General features: G+C 49.9%; 1 protein-coding gene across 1 annotated transcript in view; it reads left to right on the top strand.

Annotated features, from left to right (window-relative positions):
• Nucleotides 1-20,182: 20,182 nt before the first annotated feature.
• mttp (microsomal triglyceride transfer protein) overlaps nucleotides 20,183-23,260 on the top strand; it is a 96,661-nt gene continuing 93,583 nt past the window's right edge. The window contains exon 1 of the mRNA XM_086006259.1: nucleotides 20,183-20,381. Coding sequence (XP_085862385.1) covers nucleotides 20,321-20,381 — 61 coding nt within the window. The 5' untranslated portion in view covers nucleotides 20,183-20,320. The remainder of the gene's footprint in view (nucleotides 20,382-23,260) is intronic.

Raw genomic sequence — 23,260 nt, 5'->3', positions numbered from 1 at the left:
CGATGGAAATAGGGGATGTTCAAAAGGGCAGAATCGGAGGAGCACAGAGATTGTAACTACATTTAAAGGGTCAAAAAGGAGACTCTTGCAGCAGTTTCGCGGCCACTTATGGCCTGGGTTTTTGTCATTTCTTTTCTTTTGTTTTCTTTTCTTTCGCTACATTGGCTTTCACGAGCTTTAGTGCCAATTGTTTTTTTTATTTGTCTGCAGCTCCATTACTAGCACCAGTGCGTTTCCCAATGGGAGCCTGTTTGTCCAAGGAACTGAGATGAAGATCAAGAGCACGGCTGAAAAGATGTCGTTGCAGGGTAAGCTGCAGAAGAGGAGCTCTGTACCCTCATGCACTCATCCGCCAAATCGAGGCCTCGCTACCTCGGCCTGCAGAAGAGTTGGCGCCCGCTCCGAAGGTAGGTGGTGACAGCAGGCTCGATGCACAGACCCGTGTGACGGTCTAACTTGACTGCCTTCCCAGGTGGTTCTTCAGAACCATCCCAATCACGGCAAGTTACGCTTTATGTGATACTGCATGAAAGAAGGCTTGCCGTGGATGGTCATCAGTTAGTCCATGCTCTGATTGGCCACACCAACTTGTCAGCAAATGATCTGATTGGTCACGCCAAATTGTCACCAATGATCTGATTGGTCACACCAACTTGTCACCAGTGATCTGATTGGCCGCACCCATTTGTCACCAATGACCTAATTGGCCACACCCATTTGTCACCAGTGATCTAATTGGCCGCACCCATTTGTCACCAATGATCTGATTGGCCGCACCCATTTGTCACCAATGATCTGATTGGCCACACCCATTTGTCACCAATGATCTAATTGGCCACACCCATTTGTCACCAGTGATCTAATTGGCCGCACCCATTTGTCACCAGTGATCTAATTGGCCGCACCCATTTGTCACCAGTGATCTGATTGGCCAAATCCAGTTGTCACCAAATGATCTGATTGGCTGCACCAACTTGTCACCAATCATTTTTGTACCTATCTGGCAATGGGGCTGCGGACAGTGTCTTCACAGGGTCTGGGACAGCAGAGAGCCAGATGTGGAGCTGTAAGGATGGCTTCTGCTAGCAGGCATCATAAGGCTGGCACAGATAGTGACTGAACTGGTCAGCTGTGGCCTCAGGCCTGCACAGGTGGGCTTCTTTTCCCTTCATTTTTTGTCTGTCGTTCTTAATCCCCTGCCCGGTCAGCCTTGGCAATGGCTGGTAAGGAATTGAGGTGCCCTTCCAGAATTTTTTAGTCATCCTACTCTTCTTCAATTACCATAGAATCTTACAGCAGAGAAGAAGGCCATTCGGCCCATCGTGCCTGTGCCGGCTCTTTGAACGAACTCTCCAATTAGTCCCACTCCCCCCTGCTCTTTCCCCACAGCCCTGCAAATTTTTCCTTTTCAAGTATTTATCCAATTCCCCTTTGAAAGTTCCTATTGAATCTGCTTCCACCGCCCCTCGAGCCCGCACCACCACACGGCCCCTCGAGCCCGCTCCACCACACGGCCCCTCGAGCCCGCTCCAGCACACGGCCCCTCGAGCCCACACCACTATTCAATAAGATCACGGCTGATCTTCAACCTCAACTCCACTTTCCCACCCTATCCCCATATCCCTCAATTCCCCGAGAGTCCAAAAATCTATCGATCCCAGCCTTGAATACACTCAACGGCTGAACCTCCACAGCCCTCTGGCACATTACCAGTCAGGTGGGATTAGCACCCCCTTCTCACCCTTTCCATCATAAACTGATCAGCCCCACACTTCACTTTCATCATTTGGATCCTGCCAAGGGCTGGGCCAGTGCCAAGGGTGCACCCCCATTCCCCCCCCCCGCCCCCTGCCCCCCCATTCTCCCCCCACTCCCCGCCCCGAGATACATTACTGGCCCAGGACACTAAAATCTGCTGCAGCTTGGCCTTAGGGTCGCCAACCCCCCCAGGATTGCCCTGGAGTCTCCAGGAATGGAACATTAATCCCCAGGACGCTGCTGTGATTAATCTAGGAGAAATATTAGTTGGGTGTTTTTCTCATTTCCTGTGGACATTTTTGTTTTTGAAATATTGGAAATGGGGGGAAAGTGAATTTTGACTGGGTGGGCGGGTGGTCATGTGATGACATCTCCAGGAATACACCCAACAGATCGGGAGAAACCTCCATCAATACTCGGAGCCAAGTCTGGTTTTGATGTCAGTTGAGCATTCTAAGAATTGTGGATGTTTTTTTGATTCCTTCAAAGTTGTGAAAATGTCCACTGTACAAACTTAGCTGAGTTTCTGATTTTCTTCCACAGGTGTCCCAGAAATGGCTGATGGAGGAGCCTAATCCCAATAATGGTGCAGTTTATGAAAGAATATATGACTAATATAATGTAAATGCTCAGGAGCGTATTTCTGTTTAATTCTGTTGTCTCGTTTGCTTGATGTTTGACAATCAGCATTTTCAGGTTTTATCAAAGCCCGCTGCCATGTAATTATAAACAGAATTTGTACATTACCTGCCTTTTTGAAGGAAGCAATATTCTTTTTATGGTACCTTGCGGATTAAGAAGAAGATTCAGTTCAGAGTTATGAGGTGGGATTTAGCCCACAGTGACTGCCGGGGTCTGCGTTGAGCATACTACCTGATTGGATGATTCCTGATTGTCAGTCAACGCCAATATTTTTATAACTAATAAACGAAAGTGTTCAAAAGAAAATGAAAATCAAGACTATTCTTTTCAACGCCCCTATTATTTTCCTTTGCAAATAGTGTCCTGGAGATTTAGGGCTGGATTTTGTCAATGGGGAGCTTTTGGAGGCGGGACTCCCACTTTTTGGGTTGTAGTCCCGCCTCCATCGACTTGTGGCCAATCCACGCTATTTTCCCTTGATTGACCTTGTTAAGCCCGCCCAGCGGGCTCAGCAGACCAATTAAGGGACACCTGGTTACAGGTGACGTCAGCGATTGACATTTCATCTGTCAAGAGCTTTTGACAGATGAAAAATCTGTGTTTGATAGCTCTGTGAAGCTGTCAAACACTGACAACCTGACTTGTAACTTGAGTCCTTCTACTCAGATTCAGTTAGAGTGCTCTCCAGACCAGAAAGCAGAGGCTGCAGCTTTTGACAGTTCAGCGGCCATTCTGCTTTCTGTGCCGGTGAGCTGAGGGACTCCCGAGAACTGAAGGAAGGAAGGCTGTAAAGGTAAGTAAAACTTCTTTAAACACTTTACACGCACCAAACACACTTACCTCTGCATTCATGCACCCATCACTCACCTGAACGCCGGACATCTCAAAACCTCCAAGCCTTTCAGACCCACGGTCCGCCTCGCTAACTTGGCGTGGTTCGGAGCCGTCGGGAAGCCCACACTTCAGGGCTAAAAATAGGGATTAGGCAAAAAACTGCCTGTTAACTACCTGTTAACAGGCAGTTAATTGGCACTAATCCCCTTCCCGCCTCGGGGAGGTGGCTCCCAGCACAGGTCGGGTCCCCGCCTCCTGGGACATTGGCACGGAGGCGGGTTGGGGGTGGGATGGGTTCCTGCCCCCCCAATTCTGCAATTTTCCCCCCACTCCTGCCTCCAAACCCGCCTCCTCGGGGCTTGGAAAATCGAGCCCTTAATGTTTAATTCCTGGAGACTCCTGGACAATCCTGGAGGGCTGGGAGTGTGCCAGAAGGCCCTCGCCTCTTTGGTGTCTGGTTTTTGTTCATCGAAAGGCCGTTCCTCTGGACAAGCTCAACACAATGAAAATAACAAAGACCAGCTGATGGCTGTAAACATAATGACAGATTGAACGTGACCCCCACACGGATGAACAAGTTAGCAGCCATAAATGCACGATCTTATCGATTCCAAAAAACCTCCACAAGGGCAGGCAGGCCCGAACAGCTAGCGCAGGAGAAGCCGTGGGTGCAAAATCCCAGATAAGCAACCATCAATGAACGATCGTATCTCTGTGGAGGTTTTTTTAAGAAGAGACAGAATTCTTTTATAAAAGCAAAATACTGCGGATGCTGGAAAACTGAAATAAAAACAGAAATTGCTGGAAATACTCAGCAGGTCAGGGCAGCATCTGTGGAGAGAGAAACAGAGTTAACGTTTCAGGCCGATGACCCTTCGTTCTGATGAAGGGTCATCGACCTGAAACGTTAACTCTGTTTCTCTCTCCACAGATGCTGCCCTGACCTGCTGAGTATTTCCAGCAATTTCTGTTTTTATTTCAGAATTCTTTTATCATTGGCTTACCCAAATTTTTCTTTAAAAAAAAACCCCAATTAATATAAACATTTACCAATGGAGCCATGCTAGTTGAAAAATGTACAGCATAATGTGTTCACCGAGCCATGTGGACCCACAGGTGCCAGATTCGATCCCGACTCTGTATTGAGTGAGACAATCTCTCAGCCACTGCAGGGAGCGATGGTGATGACCGCAGTGGTCCTGGTCATTGCTGCGCCGGTGAGGGAAAAGGCAATAGCCAAGAAGAAGGTGAGATCACCACCTAGCCAATTCCTGCAGGACACGTGACAGACACATTTTAACGCTTTTGAAAGAAAGACGCATTCATATAGCGCCGTGCATGACCTCAGAACGTCCCAAAGCACTTCACTTAAATACTTTTGAAGTGCAGTCACTGCTGTAATGTAGGAAACGCGGCAGCCAATTTGTGCACAGCAAGCTCCCACAAACAGCAATGTGATAAATGACCCGATCATGTTTATAGTGGTGTTGGTTGAGGGATAAATATTAGCCAGAACTCCCCCTGCTCTTCGAAATAGTGGCCATGGGATCTTTTGCGTCCACCTGAGAGAGTAGACGGGGCCTCGGTTTAACGTCTCATCCAAAAGACGGCACCTCCGACAGTGCAGCGCTCCCTCAGTACATCACTGGAGTGTCAGCCTGGAATTTTGTGCTCAAGTCTCTGGAGTGGAACTTGAACCCACAACCTTCTGACTTCAGAGGTGAGAGTGCTGCCCACTGAGCCACGGCTGACACTGTAATATGCGTTTGGTCTGAGGTGACACCTCAAGTCTTACAGCATTTAATTAAAAATCTCACAGCTAGAATTTTTCCGTGTTATATCAGTCTGAGTTTTGGGCCGGAGGCTTCAGTGGTTCAAATAATTTCTTGTTGGTTCACCTTCTCCAGACCACTAGAGGGAGACAGAGGCCCGGTGAGTTTGAAAGTTTTTCATTCAGTTCTTCAGACAGTGGCGCTGATAACACAATGGGGCAGTAATTCCTCCCCAAACGCGTGAGTACCGAAGGGGTACTCACGCGTCTGGCCGGAGGAAATGCCGGTTTTCAGCATGCACAGCGCATGTGCTGAAAACCGGCATTTCCTCTCCTCTAACCCAAGAGGTGAAGAGGCTAGCGTGTGCGCTGTAGGGGGCAGCGCGTGCGTCTTGGATTTCCTCTGTTTTGGGGGATTTGCGCATGTCTAAAGGCCTCCGGTCTTTACGCTTGTAAAAAGCACACGTAAGTATTTATTTTTACAGGTAAGTGGTGTTTTAGTGTAATTTAGAATTTTTTTTCCACAGGTTTATTATTTTAAAGAATCTACAATAAGGTAAGTTTAGTTTTAGACCCTTTTTATTAAAAAAGCTGGAGTGCCCGGCGGTGCCGAGGCTTTTTCGAGGGCATGTTGTTGTTGGAAGAGAGAGAGAGAGTGCGCGACTGGGGGGGAAGAGAGAGCGCGACTGGGGGGAAGAGAGAGAGCGACTGGGGGGGGGAAGAGGGAGGGAGGGGGGAGGGAGGGGGCAAAGGGGGGGAGGGGGGAGGGGAGGGAGGGAGGGGGAGGGGGAGGGAGGGGAGGGGAGGGGGGGAGGAAGGGGAGGGGGAGGGGGGAAGAAGGGGACGGGGGAGGAAGGGGAGGGGGGGAGGAAGGGGGGGGAGGGGAGGGGGGAGAGGAGGGGGAGAGGGGGAGTCCCCGAGCCCCGCCCCCCCGATCTCCCGATCTCCCGCCCCCCGATGTCCCGCCCCCTGATCTCCCGATGTCCCGCCCCCCGATCTCCCGCCCCGCGATCTCCCGATGTGCCGCTCCCCGATCTCCTGCCCCCCGATCTCCCAATGTCCTGCCCCCCGATCTCCCGTCCCCGATCTCCCGTCCCCCGATCTCCCGATGTCCCGCCCCCCGATCTCCCGATGTCCCACCCCCCGATCTCCCGATGTCCCGCCCTCGGATCTCCCGATGTCCCGCCCCCACGATCTCCCGATGTCCCGCCCCCGCGATCTCCCGATGTCCCCGCCCAAGCCGGCTTCAAGACCAGAGAGACGCCACCGCGCAACCTACCGCGTGAGGCCCGGCCGGACTCAAGTCGCGCTCTGGGCAGAAGATGACGCAGACGCTGACTCCCGCCCCACCCACCTTTACTAAGATGGCGGCGGTGGCGACGCTCGGCTCAGGCCCGCCCCCTCCAGCCTTCACAAAGATGGCGGCGATCGCTGGCCTTTTGTCGATCGCGACGGGAGGCGCCTAGCTCGGGCATGGCTGGTCAACAGACGCCCAGGCTTTGAGGCCTGGAAAAACGGTGAAAGGTAGGAAAATTATAGAGGTTAGACAAAAGATTTACAAATTAATTAACTTTTTTAAAAAACAATTTGTCTTTTAAAAGCAACTTTTTTTTTTGCTGGAATTGTAGATTTGAAAAGAAACACGCAGAAAGCGGGAAAAAGAAAGGAAAAGTTTGGAATCAAGATGGTGGCGACTCACCTCGGTTCAGAACGATAAGGCCCGCCCACACAGGCACCGATTGGTGGACCATCAGGTCACCGAAGTGTAGGATTGGTCAATCGTCCCGTCACTCGACCGTAGGAGGGCCCGACCGCACGCGCCAGGAACCCGGCGTACGATTGGTCGACCTCGACGTCACTCGATACTAATGAGCGGATAATGAGCAGAATGTTGAACGTTTTTTGGATACCGTGGGCGCAATTTTTGTCCAGCCGAAACATAAATATGCTTAGGACGGTTCTGGAATCATCAGCTTTCTTTCGACGTAACGCACGTGTAGGTACGCTCTATAACTTTTGAGTTAATTCAAGACAGACAGACAGACAGACGGAATGACAGACAGAAGTATCCTTTTATATATATAGATTTATTTTTTTCCAAAAAAAAAATTGTTTAAATTATTTTTTTAAACTTATTTATACTTAATTTAATGATTGGGATGTTTTTTAAATTTTTATTTAAAGTCTAAATAGTGTTTTGGGCCCCCGTAGTTTTCATGAGTTTGACAGTTCTTACTCTCAAACTCATGAATGAACCTTCCCCTCCCCTGATTGGTTGTACAGTGCTCACCTGATCCCAGCCGGCACATCGCACTAACTACGCCGCTGGATCAGGTAAGCACTGCGCGTTGACATCTGAACCGGGCCTGTGACAGGAAATGCAAGCAGGCCCGGGCTTCAGATGTCAGCGCGCAGGGTGAGTGCAGATCGGGGGCTTGCACGCGCGGCAAGCCCCCGACACCAAGTTCTGGGCCATTAGATTTTCTCGGGCCTATAACAACAGCAACTTTACATTTATACAGCGTCTTTAATGTAGTAAAACGTCCCAAGGTTGCTTCACAGAATCATTAACAAACAGAATTTGACACCGAGCCACGTAAGGAGATATTAGGACAGGTGACCAAAAGCTTGGTCAAAGAGGTAGGTATTCAGGAGCGTTTTAAAGGAGGAGAGAGAGGCGGAGAGGTTTAGGGAGGGAATTCCAGAGTTTAGGACCCAGACAGCTGAAGGCACGGCCGCCAATGGTGGGGTGATTATAATTGGGGATGCTCAAGAGGCCAGAATTGGAGGAGCGCAGATATCTGGGAGGGTTATGGAGCTGGAGAAGATTACAGAGTTAGGGAGGGATGAGGCCTTGGGGGGATTTGAAAACAAGGATGAGAATTTTAAAATTGAGATGTTCAGGGACCGGGAGCCAATGGAGGTCAGCGAGCACGGTGGGGGGGGGGGGGGGGCGTGGGGGGAGGTGGTGGTGATGTGTGAACGGAACTTTGTCTGAGTTAGGGTACGGGCTGCAGAGTTTAGACGAGCTGAGATAGGAATAAGGCCAGAAAACTGAGCAGCGCAGCCCCAAATTCCCAGTGTGTGCTCTTTATGGGGGAAACTCCCCACCTGGGATGCTGTCAGAAAATTATCCCAGAATCAGAAAAATTAAGACATTTACAGCACAGAAGGAGGCCATTCGACCCATTGGGCTCGATTTTCATTGAGAGGCAGGACTACAACTTTTGGGGTTGTAGTCCCGCCTCCATCGAGTTGTGGCCAACCCACGTGATTTAGACTTGATTGACCTTGTTGAGCCCACCCAGCGGGCTCAGCAAGCCAATTAAGGGCCATCCAGCAACAGGTGACGTCACAGATTGAAATTTCATCTGTCAAGACCTTTTGACAGATGAAATATCAGCGTTTCACAGCTGTTTGAAGCTGTCAAACACTGGCAATCTGTAATCTAAGTTAATTCCTTCCTCGCAGGATGATTTAGCGATCTCTCCGGAATAGAAAGCTGAACGCTGCAATTTTTGACAGCTCGCGGCCATTCTGCTTTCTGTGCCAGTGAGATGAGGGACTCCCGAGACCTGAAGGAAGGAAAGCTGTAAAGGTAAGTAAAGGTAATTAAACTTCTTTAAACACTTTACACACACCAGACACACTTACCTCTGCACTCATGCACCCATCACTCACCTGAACACCGGACATCTCGACCCCGCCAAGCCCTTCATCCCGACGGTCCACCTCACTAACTTGGCGTGGTTTGGAGCCGTTGGGAAGCCCACATTTCAACAATGAAAATAGGGATTAGGCTAAAAACTGCCTGTTAACTGGCAGTTAATTGGCACTAATCCCCTTCCCGCCTCGGGGAGGCGGGTCCCAGCACAGGTCGGGTACCGGCCCCCTGGGAAACGGGCACGGAGGCGAGTTGGGGGCGGGATGGGTTCCTGCCCCCCCACCCCGACTCTGCAATTTTCCCACCACTTCCGCCTCCAAACCCACCTCCACGGGGCTTGGAAATTCGAGCCGAATTGTGTCTGTGCTGGGAAGTTAACACAAATGTGCCAACTGGGCTGCTAAAAAAGAGAGTGCACGAAGCGGAAATGAACCCTAAAAAGGGAACTTTCCTTCTTAGCAAAATAGTCAACATTAATGTTGTTCTTGCGTTGACTTTTTTACTGCCAAAACGACGGACAGGGCGAATTTCACCGCCAACGAAAGCTGACTTCCAAACAAGGAAATTGTGTCCTCGAGTGATGCAGTTCAAAGTGCACTGTGCACATTGCAGTGTCCATATTTTATGGTCTACGTTTTCAGTTCCACGAAGGCACTTTAGTCTTAAAGCTAATGCAGTGTTACTTGGATTGAAACCAGAATAAGGTAAGAGGTCAAAACTACTCCTTTAAAATAGAACCAATCATAGATTTACACTGCATTTTACAGCACAGGGACAGGCCATTCGGTCCAACTGGTCCACGCCGGTGTTAACGCTCCACTCGAGCCTCCTCCCACCTTCCTCTCACCCCATTATCATATCCTTCTATTCCCTTCTCCGTCATGTGTTTACCGAACCTCCCCTTAAATGCGTCTCTGCTATTCGCCTCAACCACTCCTTGTGGTAGCAAGCTCCACATTCTATCTTGTAAATAGGGGGTAGGTTTTCTTCTTCTCGAATAAAAGAGGAGATAAGGTCCTGGTTTACACGATAGCAACCATCAGTTTTAAAAGCCTGAAGGTTGTATAAAGAAGGAAAGAATGAGGGAGGGAGGTAAAGTGGTCCTCAGTTTTCAGCTCCTTGGGAAAAATGGGACGGGATTGTTCTGTGTTGTGCTTGGGCATAAGTAATCATCATAGAGGAAGTTAGGGCAGCCAAGCTGTTCCAGTACAGCTGCACCACCAGCATCTATCCCACAATGTGGAAAACTGCCCGGGTATGTCCTGTCCAAAAAAAGCAGGACAAATCCAACCCGGCCAATTACTGCCCCATCAGTCTACTCTCAATCATCAGCAAAGTGATGGAAGGTGTCGTCGACAGTGCTATCAAGCGGCACTTACTCACCAATAACCTGCTCACTGATGCCCAGTTTGGGTTCCGCCAGGACCACTCGGCTCCCGACCTCATTACAGCCTTGGTCCAAACATGGACAAAGGAGCTGAATTTCAGAGGTGAGGTGTGAGTGACTGCCCTTGACATCAAGGCAGCATTTGACCGAGTGTGGCATCAAGGAGTCCTTGTAAAAACTGAAGTCAATGGGAATCGGGGGGAAAATGCTCCATTGGCTGGAGTCATACCTAGCACAAAGGAAGATGGTTGTGGTGGTTGAAGGTCAATCATCACAGCCCCAGGACATCGCTGCAGGTGTTCCTCACGGCAGTGTCCTAGGCCCAACTATCTTCAGCTGCTTCATCAATGACCTTCCCTCCAACATAAGGTCAGAAATGGGGATGTTCGCTGATGACTGCACAGTGTTCAGCTCCATTCACAACTCCACAGATAATGAATCAGTCCATGCCCGCATGCAACAAGACCTGGACGATGTTCAGGCTTGGGCTGATAAGTGGCAGGTAACATTTGCATCACAGAAGTGCCAGGCAATGACTATCTCCAACAAGCGAGAGTCGAACCACCTCCCCTTGATATTCAACAGTATTACCATCGCCGATTTGGAATGCACTGCCTGATAGGGTGGTGGAAGCAGATTCAATAGCAGCCTTCAAAAGGGAACTGGATAAATACTTGAAGGAGAAAAAATTGCAGGGATATGGGGAAAGATCGGGGGATTGGGACTAACTGACAGTCTCTTCGAAAGAGCCGGCGCAGACTCGATGGGCCGAATGGCCTCCTTCTGTGCTGTACTGTTCTATAATTCTATAATATGGTGGCAATCAATAATGTTAATGATCAGGTACAACTAGTTACACACAGTACCAAGGCAGTAAGTACAAAAGGTGGATATTGCCCCCAATCCTTTGGAGAACAGGCAACCATGTGTTGGAACTCATTGCTCCTGTTCAGCCTTTCCCTCTTATGGTAGTTCTTATTTACAGTATCCCCTCAACTCCACATGACCATGACATCATCAATTAAATGATTAGAAGAAGAGCTCTCCAGCCTAATCCCACTTTCCAGCTCTTGGTCCGTAGCCCTGTAGGTTACGGCACTTCAAGTGCATCTCCCAGTACTTTTTAAATGTGATGAAGGTCTCTGCCTCTCCCACCCTTTCAGGCAGTGAGTTTCCCATTGACTTCAGTTTTACTAGGACTCCTTGATGCTCAGGCAATTAGAGAGATAGATTAGAGTGAGTGGACAGAGTAAATAGGAAGGACCGAGTTCCCTTAGCAGAGGGGTCAATAACCAGGGGGCAGAGATTTAAAGTAATTGGTAGAAGGATTAGAGGGGAGTTGAGGAGAGATTTTTCACCCAGAGGGTGGTGGGGGTCTGGAACTCACTGCCTGAAAGGGTGGGAGAGGCAGAAACCCTCATCACATTTAAAAAGTACTTGGATATGCACTTGAAGTGCCGTAACCTACAGGGCTACGGACCGAGAGCTGGAAAGTGGGATTAGGTTGGAGAGCTCTTCTTCAGTCGGCACAGACATGACGGGCCAAATAGCCGCCTTCTGTGCCGTAAATTTCTATGATTCTATGGCCGGAATTTTCCTTACCTTGGCGGGTTCGGTGCGGCTGGTGTCCGTGGTGGGTCGCGACCCCGCTGCTGGCTCCATCCTGCTGTACAGAATGAACTTACCTTAATGGGGCCTATTAAGCCCCGCCCAGCACATTACCCGGCCCAATTAGATGGAGCGGGTCTGGTGACGTCACTCATGATGCGCTTTAAGCCGGGATCTTTCAAGGGACCCTGGCCACATTACAGTTTAAGTTTAATCTAACATAGTGAGTGTTGAATTTTTACTGTACAATCATATAATAAAAGTCATATTTGAGTGACAAAGAAATATTTAAATAAAATTATCATTAAGTAATATGACACTGTCTACAAATACGATCAAGAACATAATTAAAAAACTACATTAATTGGGAAGTTATTGGTGCTTTAGTCACAAATCTATAGGCCTAGAAATTCAGTTGCGTGCGCCAGCCGTTAGCGCCTTAGGAGGAGTAGATCTCGAGCGCTAGGCACTTAGCGGCCGGGCGCAGGGCGATCTGCGCCTACGCCCAACTTCAGTAGACATTTAGCGCCGGCGCAAAGTGTTTGCGCGCGCTCAGCTGCGCGCGCAGCTTATGACGTCATTTCGTCGTGCAACGCCCTTTGTGCGCCCCAAACCGGAACTTCAGTCGCGCCCGCCCAATGTGGGCGTGGCGGTGCTAAGAACTGTGAAGTGGAACGCAGCAGAGGCCCTGCGGGCCTCGGGGAGCGCTAATTAAAGGGCACTTACACTGAACTATAAAGGCCAGCCATTTTGCTGCAATGACTTTTGTGCAACGGATTTCTGGACAGAGACCAAGGAAGAGACCTTACTGATTTGGCCCAACATAGGAGAGGTATTTTTGGCTTCTGGCCAGAGCTTGGAAATTTGCCTCATTGTGATTTCATTGTTTGCAAGTATATTATGGGGGCTGCATGGGGTTCCAACCCTCAGTTCCAGCATTATGTGCGAAGGGCTCGCAGACGCTGTGTGAGAGGGGCAGCCATGCCTAGACGCAGAGGGGGCATCAGGCGTCGGCAACGTAGGCCTTACCCACTCAGGGAATACCGCCAGCAGGTGTCCTATCTCACCATGACTGCCGCGCAGTGTGTTAAGAGGCTGCGCTTCAGAAGGGAGGTGGTTGCAGAGATCTGCCAGCTGCTTCACAGAGATCTGCGTCCACAGCTGATGTGCAGGATGTCTCTGTCGGTGGAAGTGAAGGTCACGGTGGCTCTGAACTTTTATGCAAGCGGCTCCTTCCAAGCCGCTGCTGGGGACATAGCTAACATATCCCAGTTCGCCGTGCATCGCTGCATCCGGCAGGTCACCGATGCCCTTTTCACAAGGAGGCACCAATTCATCTCCTTCCCCATGACCCTGGAGAGGCAGGAGCAGCGTGCAGTCAGATTTGCGAGGATCGCGGACTTCCCCATGGTGCAGGGCGCCATCGACTGCACGCATGTGGCTTTGCGGGCACCTATCGACAATGCCGAGGATTACCGCAACCGGAAGGGCTACCATTCCCTCAATGTACAGCTGGTGTGTGACAACAGGCAGCGCATTCTAGCTGTCAATGCCCGCTTTCCAGGCAGCAGCCACGATGCATTTATCCTGCGCCAGACTACTGTGGCTGACATGTTCCAGGCACAGCCTCCCCCAAGAGGATGGCTTATCGGGGACAAAGGCTATCCTTTGTGTACATGGCTCATGACCCCGCTCCGCGCGCCCAGGACCCCTGCTGAGGAGGCATACAACGAAAGCCATCAAGCCACAAGGAACATCATAGAGCAAACGATTGGCGTCCTCAAGCAACGGTTCCGCTGCCTGGATCGCTCCGGCGGATCTCTGCAGTATTCGCCGGATAGAGTCTCCCAGTTCGTCGTCGTTTGCTGCATGCTGCACAACCTGGCTATCCACAGGACTCAGGCACTGCCACCTCACGTTGGACCACCACCTCAGGAGGAGGAGCAGGAGGACCATGAGGAGGAGGAGGAGGAGGAGTACCAGCCCAGGAGGGAGCCACAAGGTCCAAGGGCCGTCCGTCGGCGGCTTATTGAACGACACTTCTAGGCCCCCTGTCAGGGAATGGCTTGTGGCAATGAAGGGACATGAATGCAGCCGCTCCGCAAGCCCTCAGCCGGTTAACGCAACAAACACTTCAAACATCAAACATGGACAAGCTGAATAAAGAAAAAGCTTTATTGAACAAACTCAGGGCCCTTCCCACATGAAACCCAAAAACAGACAACACCCCCAAAAAACAGTCAAACACTTGACTCACTCCCACAACCTGGGGAGGAATAACAAAACTTTTCCATCCAAATGGCCTTCATCCTCGGCCTTACCAAAACAACCCCCCCCATAGACAACACAACCACCCCCATATAAAAAAACATTTGGCAACACACTCTACTTTGTGTGCCGAGAGGGCGAGTCCTTGTCCAGCCTTTTCCAGCCCCTGGCCGACCTGCTGCTCCGCCTCAACCTGGGCCCTGTGGGTGCTGCAAGGCTGGGGGAAGGCTCCTGAGGGGCACATTGCGTGACGGCAGATGCCCTTGGGGGTCGGCCTAGACGAGCTCTGGCCCTCGAGGGGCCGGCTGCTGACTGCTGCAGCTGTGGCTGGGCAGCATCAGTCTCTCCAGCAGCTCGTGGCAGCTTCGCTGGGGGAGTGGCAGTGGCGGCTGCAGCAATGGGGGCAAGCTGGCTGATGCCAGGCGCTCGCTGCTCGCCTGAGACACTGGCACTCGGCCGGGCTGGCACTGCAGCAAGCGCAGCAATCTGCTGAAGGCCAGACCGCTGTGCTGCTGCAGCGCGGCGGGTGCCCTGGCGATGCCTGCCTGACACAGCGAGTGTGGCAGCAGTGAGTGCCCGTACTGCCCTGGTCTGTGCCCGCATCAGACCAGCCAGTGACTGCACGACACCACTGATCAACTGGCCACTCGCTGGCTGTGCTGCCCTGAAGTCGTCCCGACTCACGTCCTGTGCTACCCTGAATTCGGCCCGACTCGCGTCCTGTGCTGCCCTCAATTCGGCCCGACTCGCGTCCTGTGCTGCCCCGAATTGTTCGAGACCCCTGGCCTGTGCTGCCCCGAGTTGTTCAAAACCCCTGGCCTGTGAGGCCCCAAAATCGGACGCACTATGAGCCAGGGACTCGATGGCCTCAGGCAACCGTGCCACAACCCCCATGAACTCGGTGTGCCGGCGATCCGAGTCCACGGACATTTGATCGAGGAGGCGCACCTCCTGGGCGAGGACCGTCTCCGGACTGGAGGCCGGACTCTCCCTCTGGGGAGAAGGCCGCCGAGCTGGCCGACCCTTCCCGCATGGCTGGGCGCCACTGGGCCCAGCAACTACACTCCCCTGTAACACTTCCCCCCTCTGGGGAGAAGGCAGCCGAGCTGCCCGACCCTTCCTGCGTGGCTGGACGCCACTGGGCACAGGAACTACACTCCCCTGCAACACTTCCCCCCCTCTGGGGAGAAGGCCGCCGAGCTGCCCGACCCTTCCCGCGTGGCTGGACGCCACTGGGCACAGGAGCTACACTCCCCTGCAACACTTCCCCCCTCTGGGGAGAAGGCCGCCGAGCTGCCCGACCCTTCCCGCGTGGCTCGACGCCACTGGGCACAGGAGCTACACCCCCCTGCAACACTTCCCCCTGGCTCTCCTCCAGGGAAGACGTGTCCCCTCCATTGCCATCCCCTGGCGCGGATGAGGGTTCCCCCGATGGGCCGCCTTCCTCTTGCTCCTCCTCGTCCTCCTCTTCCGAGGGACTGTCACTGGCAGCTTCAGGGACCTCCTCCTCACCAGCTGAAAGCAGGAAGGCACAAGAGTAGCTTTAGAGTGAGGACAGGGCGTCAGCGAGGGAGGCATGAGTGGTGGCATTCAGCGCATTGGTCGGACAGTGGCAAATGATGTAGATCTGAAGCGCAAGGGGAACGAGAGAGGTCCAAAAGGTCATGTCCTTACCATTGGGGCCCAGCACAGGGTCGGCATCTCCACATGCAACAGGGCCAATCAGCCGGCCACCCATGAGTCAACCCACGCACTTCTCCAGGTCACTGAGCTGCTGGAACTGGGGACGGCCTCCCCCGGTGACAGTCCGGCTCCTCAGATTCTGGGCCAGCTTGGCCTGCAAGAGAAAGGATGGCCTCTAAGTACAGTGTGGTGCCCTGTTGTTGTGTGCACTGCCTCCCATGGTCGAATAGCTTGGCCAGTGTGGTGCCCTGTTGCTGTATGCACTGCCTCCCATGGTCGAATAGCTTGGCCAGTGTGTAAAGTGCAGAAAGTGCAATTGATGTTCATGCCAGTGCCATAGCTGCTGGATGAGGGCTGGCCATTAGGGCTTTGAGGTCCCTTTGCCCATAATGTGAGGTGCACATGCAAGGATGAGGAGGACACTGGAAAGGGTACTCACCCTGACAATCCGAGTGAGGTCGTTAAACTTTTTCCGGCATTGGACACCAGTCCTGGGGACATCGCAGGTGGCTGTGACCCTCTGGGCGATATCCCTCCAGGCTCTCCTGTACACCCTGGTGGCAGGCTTCTTGCCACTGTCCGGGAACAAGATATGGCATCTCCTCTCCAAAGTCCTAACCAGCACCTTTAAATCATGGGCAGAGAAGCGCTGCGCTCGCTCATGGGCCCTCTGCATCCTTCCTGGCGCTATTTCTCTCCAGCAGCAGTGTTTAGGCCTAGCTGGAGGGCTGCAGTATCCAGGGCGTGGCAGCAGACCAAGTCGACCCTTCCCCCTTTAAGAGCTGGCCGGCGCCAGGGTGTCGGCTGTCAATCAAGAAATGACCGCACCTGCGCTGCGCCCGGCCTCGGCGGTATCAGTCTGCACCGCCGGCTTAGCGCCTAAAGATAGCCGTGCATCGCCAGTTTTAGCGCTCGAGCAAACTCCTTGGCCAAAGCTACTGAATATCGGCGAAGTGGCCTCCACTTTGCGCCGGGCGCAAACTTTAGCGGCCGCCCGACTTTACCGCCCCAAAAGTGGCTATACTGAATTTCTAGGCCAGCGACTTTTGTCTCAGTAACTGGTACAAATAAAAGATTGTGTGTAAGTAATGCATAAAATTAAGCAGATTTTAAATGTAATTGTAAAGGGGTGGATTTACAATCTTATGCAAGTTCAGCGGAAGAGCTGCGGAATCCCTGACAAACAGTGTAAGTGACGCTTACAATGTGTTTCTGGGATTTCTGCAGCTCCTCTGTTGAAGTTAACAATGGACAAGTGAGAGAACCTCCGCAGAAATTCACCCTAAAGTATCAGACTGAAAAATTAAATTAGTCACATTGAAGGACTGAAAGCAAATTGAACCAATGGAATGAGTGAGAAAATGAAATTGTTACGGTTGATGACTTGATTTAATGTGTAACTGGACAATCACGGTATACGGTGAGAAAAACCTGACCAGAAACAACACAGAAATTTATTGAAATGGTTTATGTCATTTTTTATAGTGCAGATCAATTCACTACAATGACTGTTCAGTTTGGAAGGCAACAGCCGAGAATGGCCAGTGAAAAATTCAAATTTACCAGTAGCTTTTCAAGTAGAACAGACTCTCCCTCAATCTGTTAGCTGATGTAATCCACATGTTTTTATTTGGGTTTATTTTCCACGCTGTCCAGTAATCAGCTGGCGCAATGGCCACGGAACTCACGCCTCAGGTTGACAGACATGGTTCCCGAGTTGCGTGAATCCCGTGGCCATGCAGGGAAACTTAAAAAGTAGGGGGTGGGGCGGGGGGTGGTGGAAAGGCTCTTAAGTGCCTGTAAAGTACCTCATAATGATTTCAATGGGGTTCCCCCGCCCCTGCAGGTCAGGTCAGCTCCAGGTTGACAGATGCGCCCGGGGGAAAGGCGCGTGGGAGCGAGTTCCCGCTGTGAACAAAAAACAACTTTCCCGCCTAACCCGCCACCGATCGCGCCCGCTACCACCCCGCAAAATTCAGCCCTATGGCGCTGTAGCCCATTTAACCCATACAGGGACATGCTTCCATGTTGTTTCTCCCTGTCTCTTTTTCAGACACAAACATGCAGTGAGACAGTTTAGGATTACAGTGGTGGGTGTCAGGGTTGCCATTTAAAGCGGATCAACATCTGATTTTTCTCTTCCGCCATCCCAAGCTGGGAATTCGGTCCCTTTGTGCGTATGGAAGCAAACTCCTCCACTGTCCCGGCGCCCAGTGTGACATGCGTAGCTCGAGTCTGTGGCTTTGCATTGCATTGTAAGGGCCATTAAATGTAAAGAGAGAAAACGAGTAATCAACTGCCTCACTGAGGTGCAGTTCTGCCGGCGTCCGGTGCCCTCCTGTACATCACCAGAGTGTTAGCCTTGGCAATGATTGCTGGAAGGCCAGTTGACTGTGTAAGAGATCACAGCCAAGATCCATCCTGTTTTCACCTAGTATCCCCGCACAGCCCTGGCTCAGTTGGTAGCACTCTCGCCTCTGAGTCAAAGGGTTGTGGGTTTAAGATCCACTCCAAAGACTTGAGCACAAAATACAGGCTGATACTCCCAGTGCAGTACTGAGGGAGTGCTGCATTGTCAGATGTGCCGTCTTTCGGATGAGACGTTAAACCGAGACCCCTTCTCAGGTGGACCCATGGCACTATTAGGGGAGTTCTCCCCGGTGTCCTGGCCAATATTTATCCCTCAATCAACATCACTAAATCGGATGATCTGGTCATTATTACATTGCTGTTTGTGGGATCTTGCTGTGTGCAAATTGGCTGCCATGTTTCCTACATTACAACAGTGACTACACTTCAAAAAGTGCTTCATTGGCTGTGGAGCGCTTTGGGACGTCCTGAGGTTGTGAAAGGCGCTATATAAATGCAAGTTGTTCTTTTCTCCCAGGAGAATTTCTATAGCTCCCACAAACAGCAATATGATATTGACCAGATAATCTGTTTTAGTGATGTTGATTGAGGGGTAACTATTGGCCCCAGGACACCGGGGATAACTGCCCTGCCCTTCTTCGAAATAGTGGCCGTGGGATCTTTTACATTCACCTGAAATGGCAGAAGGGGCCTCTGTTTTTTTTTTAGGTCACTGCCCAATTTTTCCTGACCCAGTCCAAGGTGCCATAGCCATCTGTAGTCCTGGGTGGGATCAGTTTACTCAGGGGGTGGGAGGGGGGAGTTTGGGATTAAACCTGGGAGCTCCCTAGCCTGCGCGGTACAGGAATTACATAGAAACATAGAAGATAGGAGTAGGAGTAGGCCATTCGGCCCCTCGAGCCTGCTCCGCCATTTAATGAGATCATGGCTGATCATCCAAATTCAGTACCCTGTCCCTGCTTTCTCCCCATATCCCTTGATCCCCTTAGCCTCAAGAAATATATCCAACTTCTTTTTGAATATATTTAATGAATTGGCCTCAACTGCCTTCTGTGGCAGAGAATTCTGCAGGTTCACCACTCTCTGGGTGAAGAAATTCCTCCTCATCTCTGGCTTACCCCTTATCCTTAGACTGTGACCCCTGGTTCTGGACTCCCCCGCCATCGGGAACATCCTTCCTGCATCTAGTCTGTCTAGTCCTGTTAGAATTTTATAAGTTTCAATGAGATCTCCTCTCATTCTTCTAAACTCCAGCGAGTACAAGCCCAATTGACCCAATCTCTCCTCATAAGTCATTCCTGCCATCCCAAGTATCAGTTTTACCCACGAGAATGGCTTTCAATCCCCTCCTCAAAGAGGCAACTGAAAACTACCATGATAGCAAAATACTGCAGATGCTGGAAATCCAAAATAACAACAGAGAATGCTGGAAAAACTCAGCAGATCAGGCAACATCCGTGGAGAGAAATTTGGGTTGACGCTTCGGGTTGAAACCCTTCTTCAAAACTGGAAAGAAAATAAAAAGATCGAAGGCAAAGCTGCGATCGAACAAAAGAAGAAAAATAGACAATAAAAGGTATGCGAAGCCAGATGAGATGGTAATGGGCCCGTGGAGACAAAAGGCAGCTGAGATTAGATGTGAAGTCAGTTCACTTCACACCTAATCTCAGCTGCCTTTTGTCTCCACGGGCCCATTACCATCTCATCTGGCTTCGCATACCTTTTATTGTCTCTTTTACTTCTTTTGTCCGATCGCAGCCCTGCCTTCGATCATTTTCTTTTCTTTCCAGTTTTGAAGAAGGGTTTCAACCCGAAACGTCAACTCAAATTTCTCTCCACGGATGTTACCTGACCTGCTGAGTTTTTCCAGCATTCTCTGTTGAAAACTACCATGTGAGCTTGTTTTAAGTTGTGTGAAATGGACAGAAAGGAGGGAAAGTTAACTAAAACTTCCTGGAGGAAATTTAAATAAAATTTGCATTCATGATTTATCTGCTTGAGTGAGGTGTCATGTGCCTTGTCTCGGTGGGACGAAGTTAGGACCTGGCATGTTTTCGGCTCAGCTGATTTCTGTGTCAGGATCAGCGTAAAATCACAGCCGTTTAATATTTAACCCGAGGACTTAGAACCACGGTGTGGAGTTTGGAATCTGACCTCTGTACTACCTAGATAAACGGTAAACCTCCTGCCCTAACTCTTTCCATCCAGCGGCTCCCTTCTCCTGAGATCATTTTATTTTACCCATCTCTTCCTCTCCCTCTTTTATACGTTTGTGGGTTCCTTGAGGCGGCCCCTTCGAATTATTCCTGTTGACCAGGGAACAGTGAGCTGAAAAATGGCAATACTTTGGGTGCTATTGATCCTAATTGTCTCTTCCTGCTCAACTTCTACAAAAAGTAAGTACATGTCGGTCATGCTTTTTTCTCAGTGTCTTTCATTTTTTATGTACATAGTCTAAGGACGCCATCATTTGTACGTTTGCATCCATTCTATCTGTAGTTTTGTATCCTTTACCTATCTTCAATAATTAATAGGACAAGTTGTGGAAACCATAATCTATACATTTAAATCCAGTGATTTCCTGTTTGTGCCAAGCATTTCACTCTTTGTTGTTCTACTGTAAGAATAGAGAGATACTTGTTCAGTGCTGAGGCAGGAGAAAGAGGAATACAATAAATCCAGTTGGGAATTTCAGGAGAAATTTCTTTTACCCAGAGAGTGGCGAGAATGTGGAACACGCTACCACGAGGATTAGTTGAGGAGAATAGTATAGATGCCTTTAAGGGGAAACTAGATAAACACATGAGAGAGAAAGGAGTAGAGGGATATGCTGATAGGGTGAGATGCAGAGGGGGGGAGGAGGCTCGCGTGGAGCATAAACACCGGCATGGACCAGTTGGGTCGAGTGGCCTGTTTCTGTGCCGCAGATTCGATGTATATTCTGCGTAATATGTAATCTGAGAAGATCCTACGTGGGCTGAATGGGCCTCTATTTTGTCCTTTTGTTCATAATTTCTTTCCCTTCTGATTTGAAGCTACTCTATTCATTAAGTAGTAGGCGGCAATGAGAACCTGAAAAGTTGTTTCCGTCTGCACAAGAATATTGATGTACAACAAATGGCACACTGTTAAAATTGGGTAGAATATTCTCTCACAGCGTCGAGGTTATCCGGGCATTTGAGGCGACGCTAACGAGGCAATCAAGCTGATGCCTAGTGTCAGTCAACTGAGCTCGGAGGAGAGGGTGAAGTTGTTTAATTCCGGGGAAGAGAAGGCTCAAAGGAGATATTTTTCAAATAGTCAAGATTCTTAAGGGAATGGATAAATTGAACCCTGAAAATATTTTCAAGATTGCCGCAGTCTCTAAAACTAGGGGGCGTGAGCTGAAGCTTAGCAAAGAGAAGGCGCGTGGACATTTTAGATTTAAATATGTTACACAGAAGATGATGAATTTGTGGACTGGGAAGATAATGTGGAAAAATCTATGGACAATATTTGAAGGAGTGGGCGATTGAGAATGGCCATTAACTATAGTCCTTTTTGGTCATGTACTTTCCGATGTTCCCATCCCTTTAGAAACATCTTTTATAAATCTGTGTAAAAATTAATTCCGATTGCTAATATTCCCTGCTTCCGTGGCTTTTAGCTATTGTAAATTGAACACAACTGCAGTTTGAGTTCAGGAACAGTCTTGCCTGTTTATTGTGGATGTGGATTGTATACCTCCTTAAACTGTAAATTGGTTTTAAAGACATTAGAATCATGAATCACACAGCACAGAAGGAGGCCATTCGGCCCACCGTGCCTATGCTGGCTCTTTGAAAGAGCTCTCCAATTAGTTCAGCTTCCCCTGCTCTTTCCCCATAGCCCTGAAAAATTTTCCTTTTCAAGTATTTATTTAGTTTTGACCTCCCCCAGAAGTGGAAACATCTTCTCTATGTTTATCCCATCAAACCCGCTTCATAATTTTAAAGACCTCTATGAAACCACCTCTCAGCCGTCTCATTTTTTGAGAGAGAGAAAAGAGCCCCAGCCTGTTTGGCCTTTCCTGACAAGTATAACCTCTTGTTCTAGAGAGAGAAAGAGAGAGAGAGAGAGAAGTCTGTGGTTCACCGATTTTATTTAGAATTTAACATTTTTAGTTCAAAGGTATTTTTGAACCTCTGCATGTTGTAAAATTCAGAAGGCTGCGGCAGTCCATAAATAAGATCTCAGCATTGTACCTTAACTTGTCTACTGAGGTCCATGGATTCATGGGTGTAGATCTGAGCCCATGGTGTCAAGATTCATCCCCAGATTTTTGCAGCTCAGAAACCTACATGAAGGTTTGATCTTTGCACCAGGTTTTATAGTATCTGACAACATTACATTTTGATAAGCTGCTGAATGGGGGATTGTTCTGTGTCTGTGAAGACTTTAACTTATCCTGCGCTTAAATATCGGATTTGAATGTGTGTGTACCTCACAGCATCACAAGCATTGTATTCCACATGAGAGCACAGCACTGGTCAGTTATCAGTGGGTAAACGTGCTTCCAAGATTCTGTCATGGTGTGTGTAGGGAGGAATGAAGATTTACATCCCCCTTCATGCGCAATGATACTGGACAATAGGCTGATCAAAAAAGAAAGACTTGCATTTCTATAGCGCCTTTCACGACCACCCGACATCCCAAAGCGCTTTACAGTCAATGAAGCACTTTTGGAAGCATAACCACTGTTGTCATGTAGGAAACGCGGCAGCCAATTTGCGCACAGCAAGCTCCCACAAACAGCAGTGTGAAAATGACCAGATCATCTGTTTTAGTGATGTTGATTGAGGGAGAAATATTGGCCCCAGGACACCGGGGAGAACTCCCCTGCTCTTCGAAGTAGTGCCGTCGGATCTTTTACGTCCAGCTGAGAGGGGCAGACGGGTCCTCGGTTTAACCTCTCATTCCAAAAGACGGCACCTCCGACAGTGCAGCACTCCCTCAGCACTGTACTGGAGCGTCAGCCTAGCTTTATGTGCTCAAGTCCCGGGAGTGGGACTGTGAACCCACAACCTTCTGACTCAGAGGTGAGATTGCTACCCACTGCTGACACGTCAATGAAGTTGTAAAGTGTGGATTTGTAAAAGGAATCTGTGCAAGGGCTGCTGGGGGAGAACCCTTATACAGCAACAACTTGTATTTATATAGCGCCTTTAACATAGTAAAACATCCCAAGGCGCTTCACAGGAGCGATTATCAAACTAAATTTGACACCGAGCCACATAGGGAGATATCAGGACAGGTG

The sequence above is a fragment of the Somniosus microcephalus genome, chromosome 2 (assembly GCF_052327205.1).
Source record: "Somniosus microcephalus isolate GS21.2 chromosome 2, FLI_Smic_1.0, whole genome shotgun sequence".
Lineage (NCBI taxonomy): Eukaryota > Metazoa > Chordata > Chondrichthyes > Squaliformes > Somniosidae > Somniosus > Somniosus microcephalus.
The sequence above is the reverse complement of the archived record's forward strand: the minus strand, read 5'-3'. Positions and strand labels throughout refer to the sequence as shown.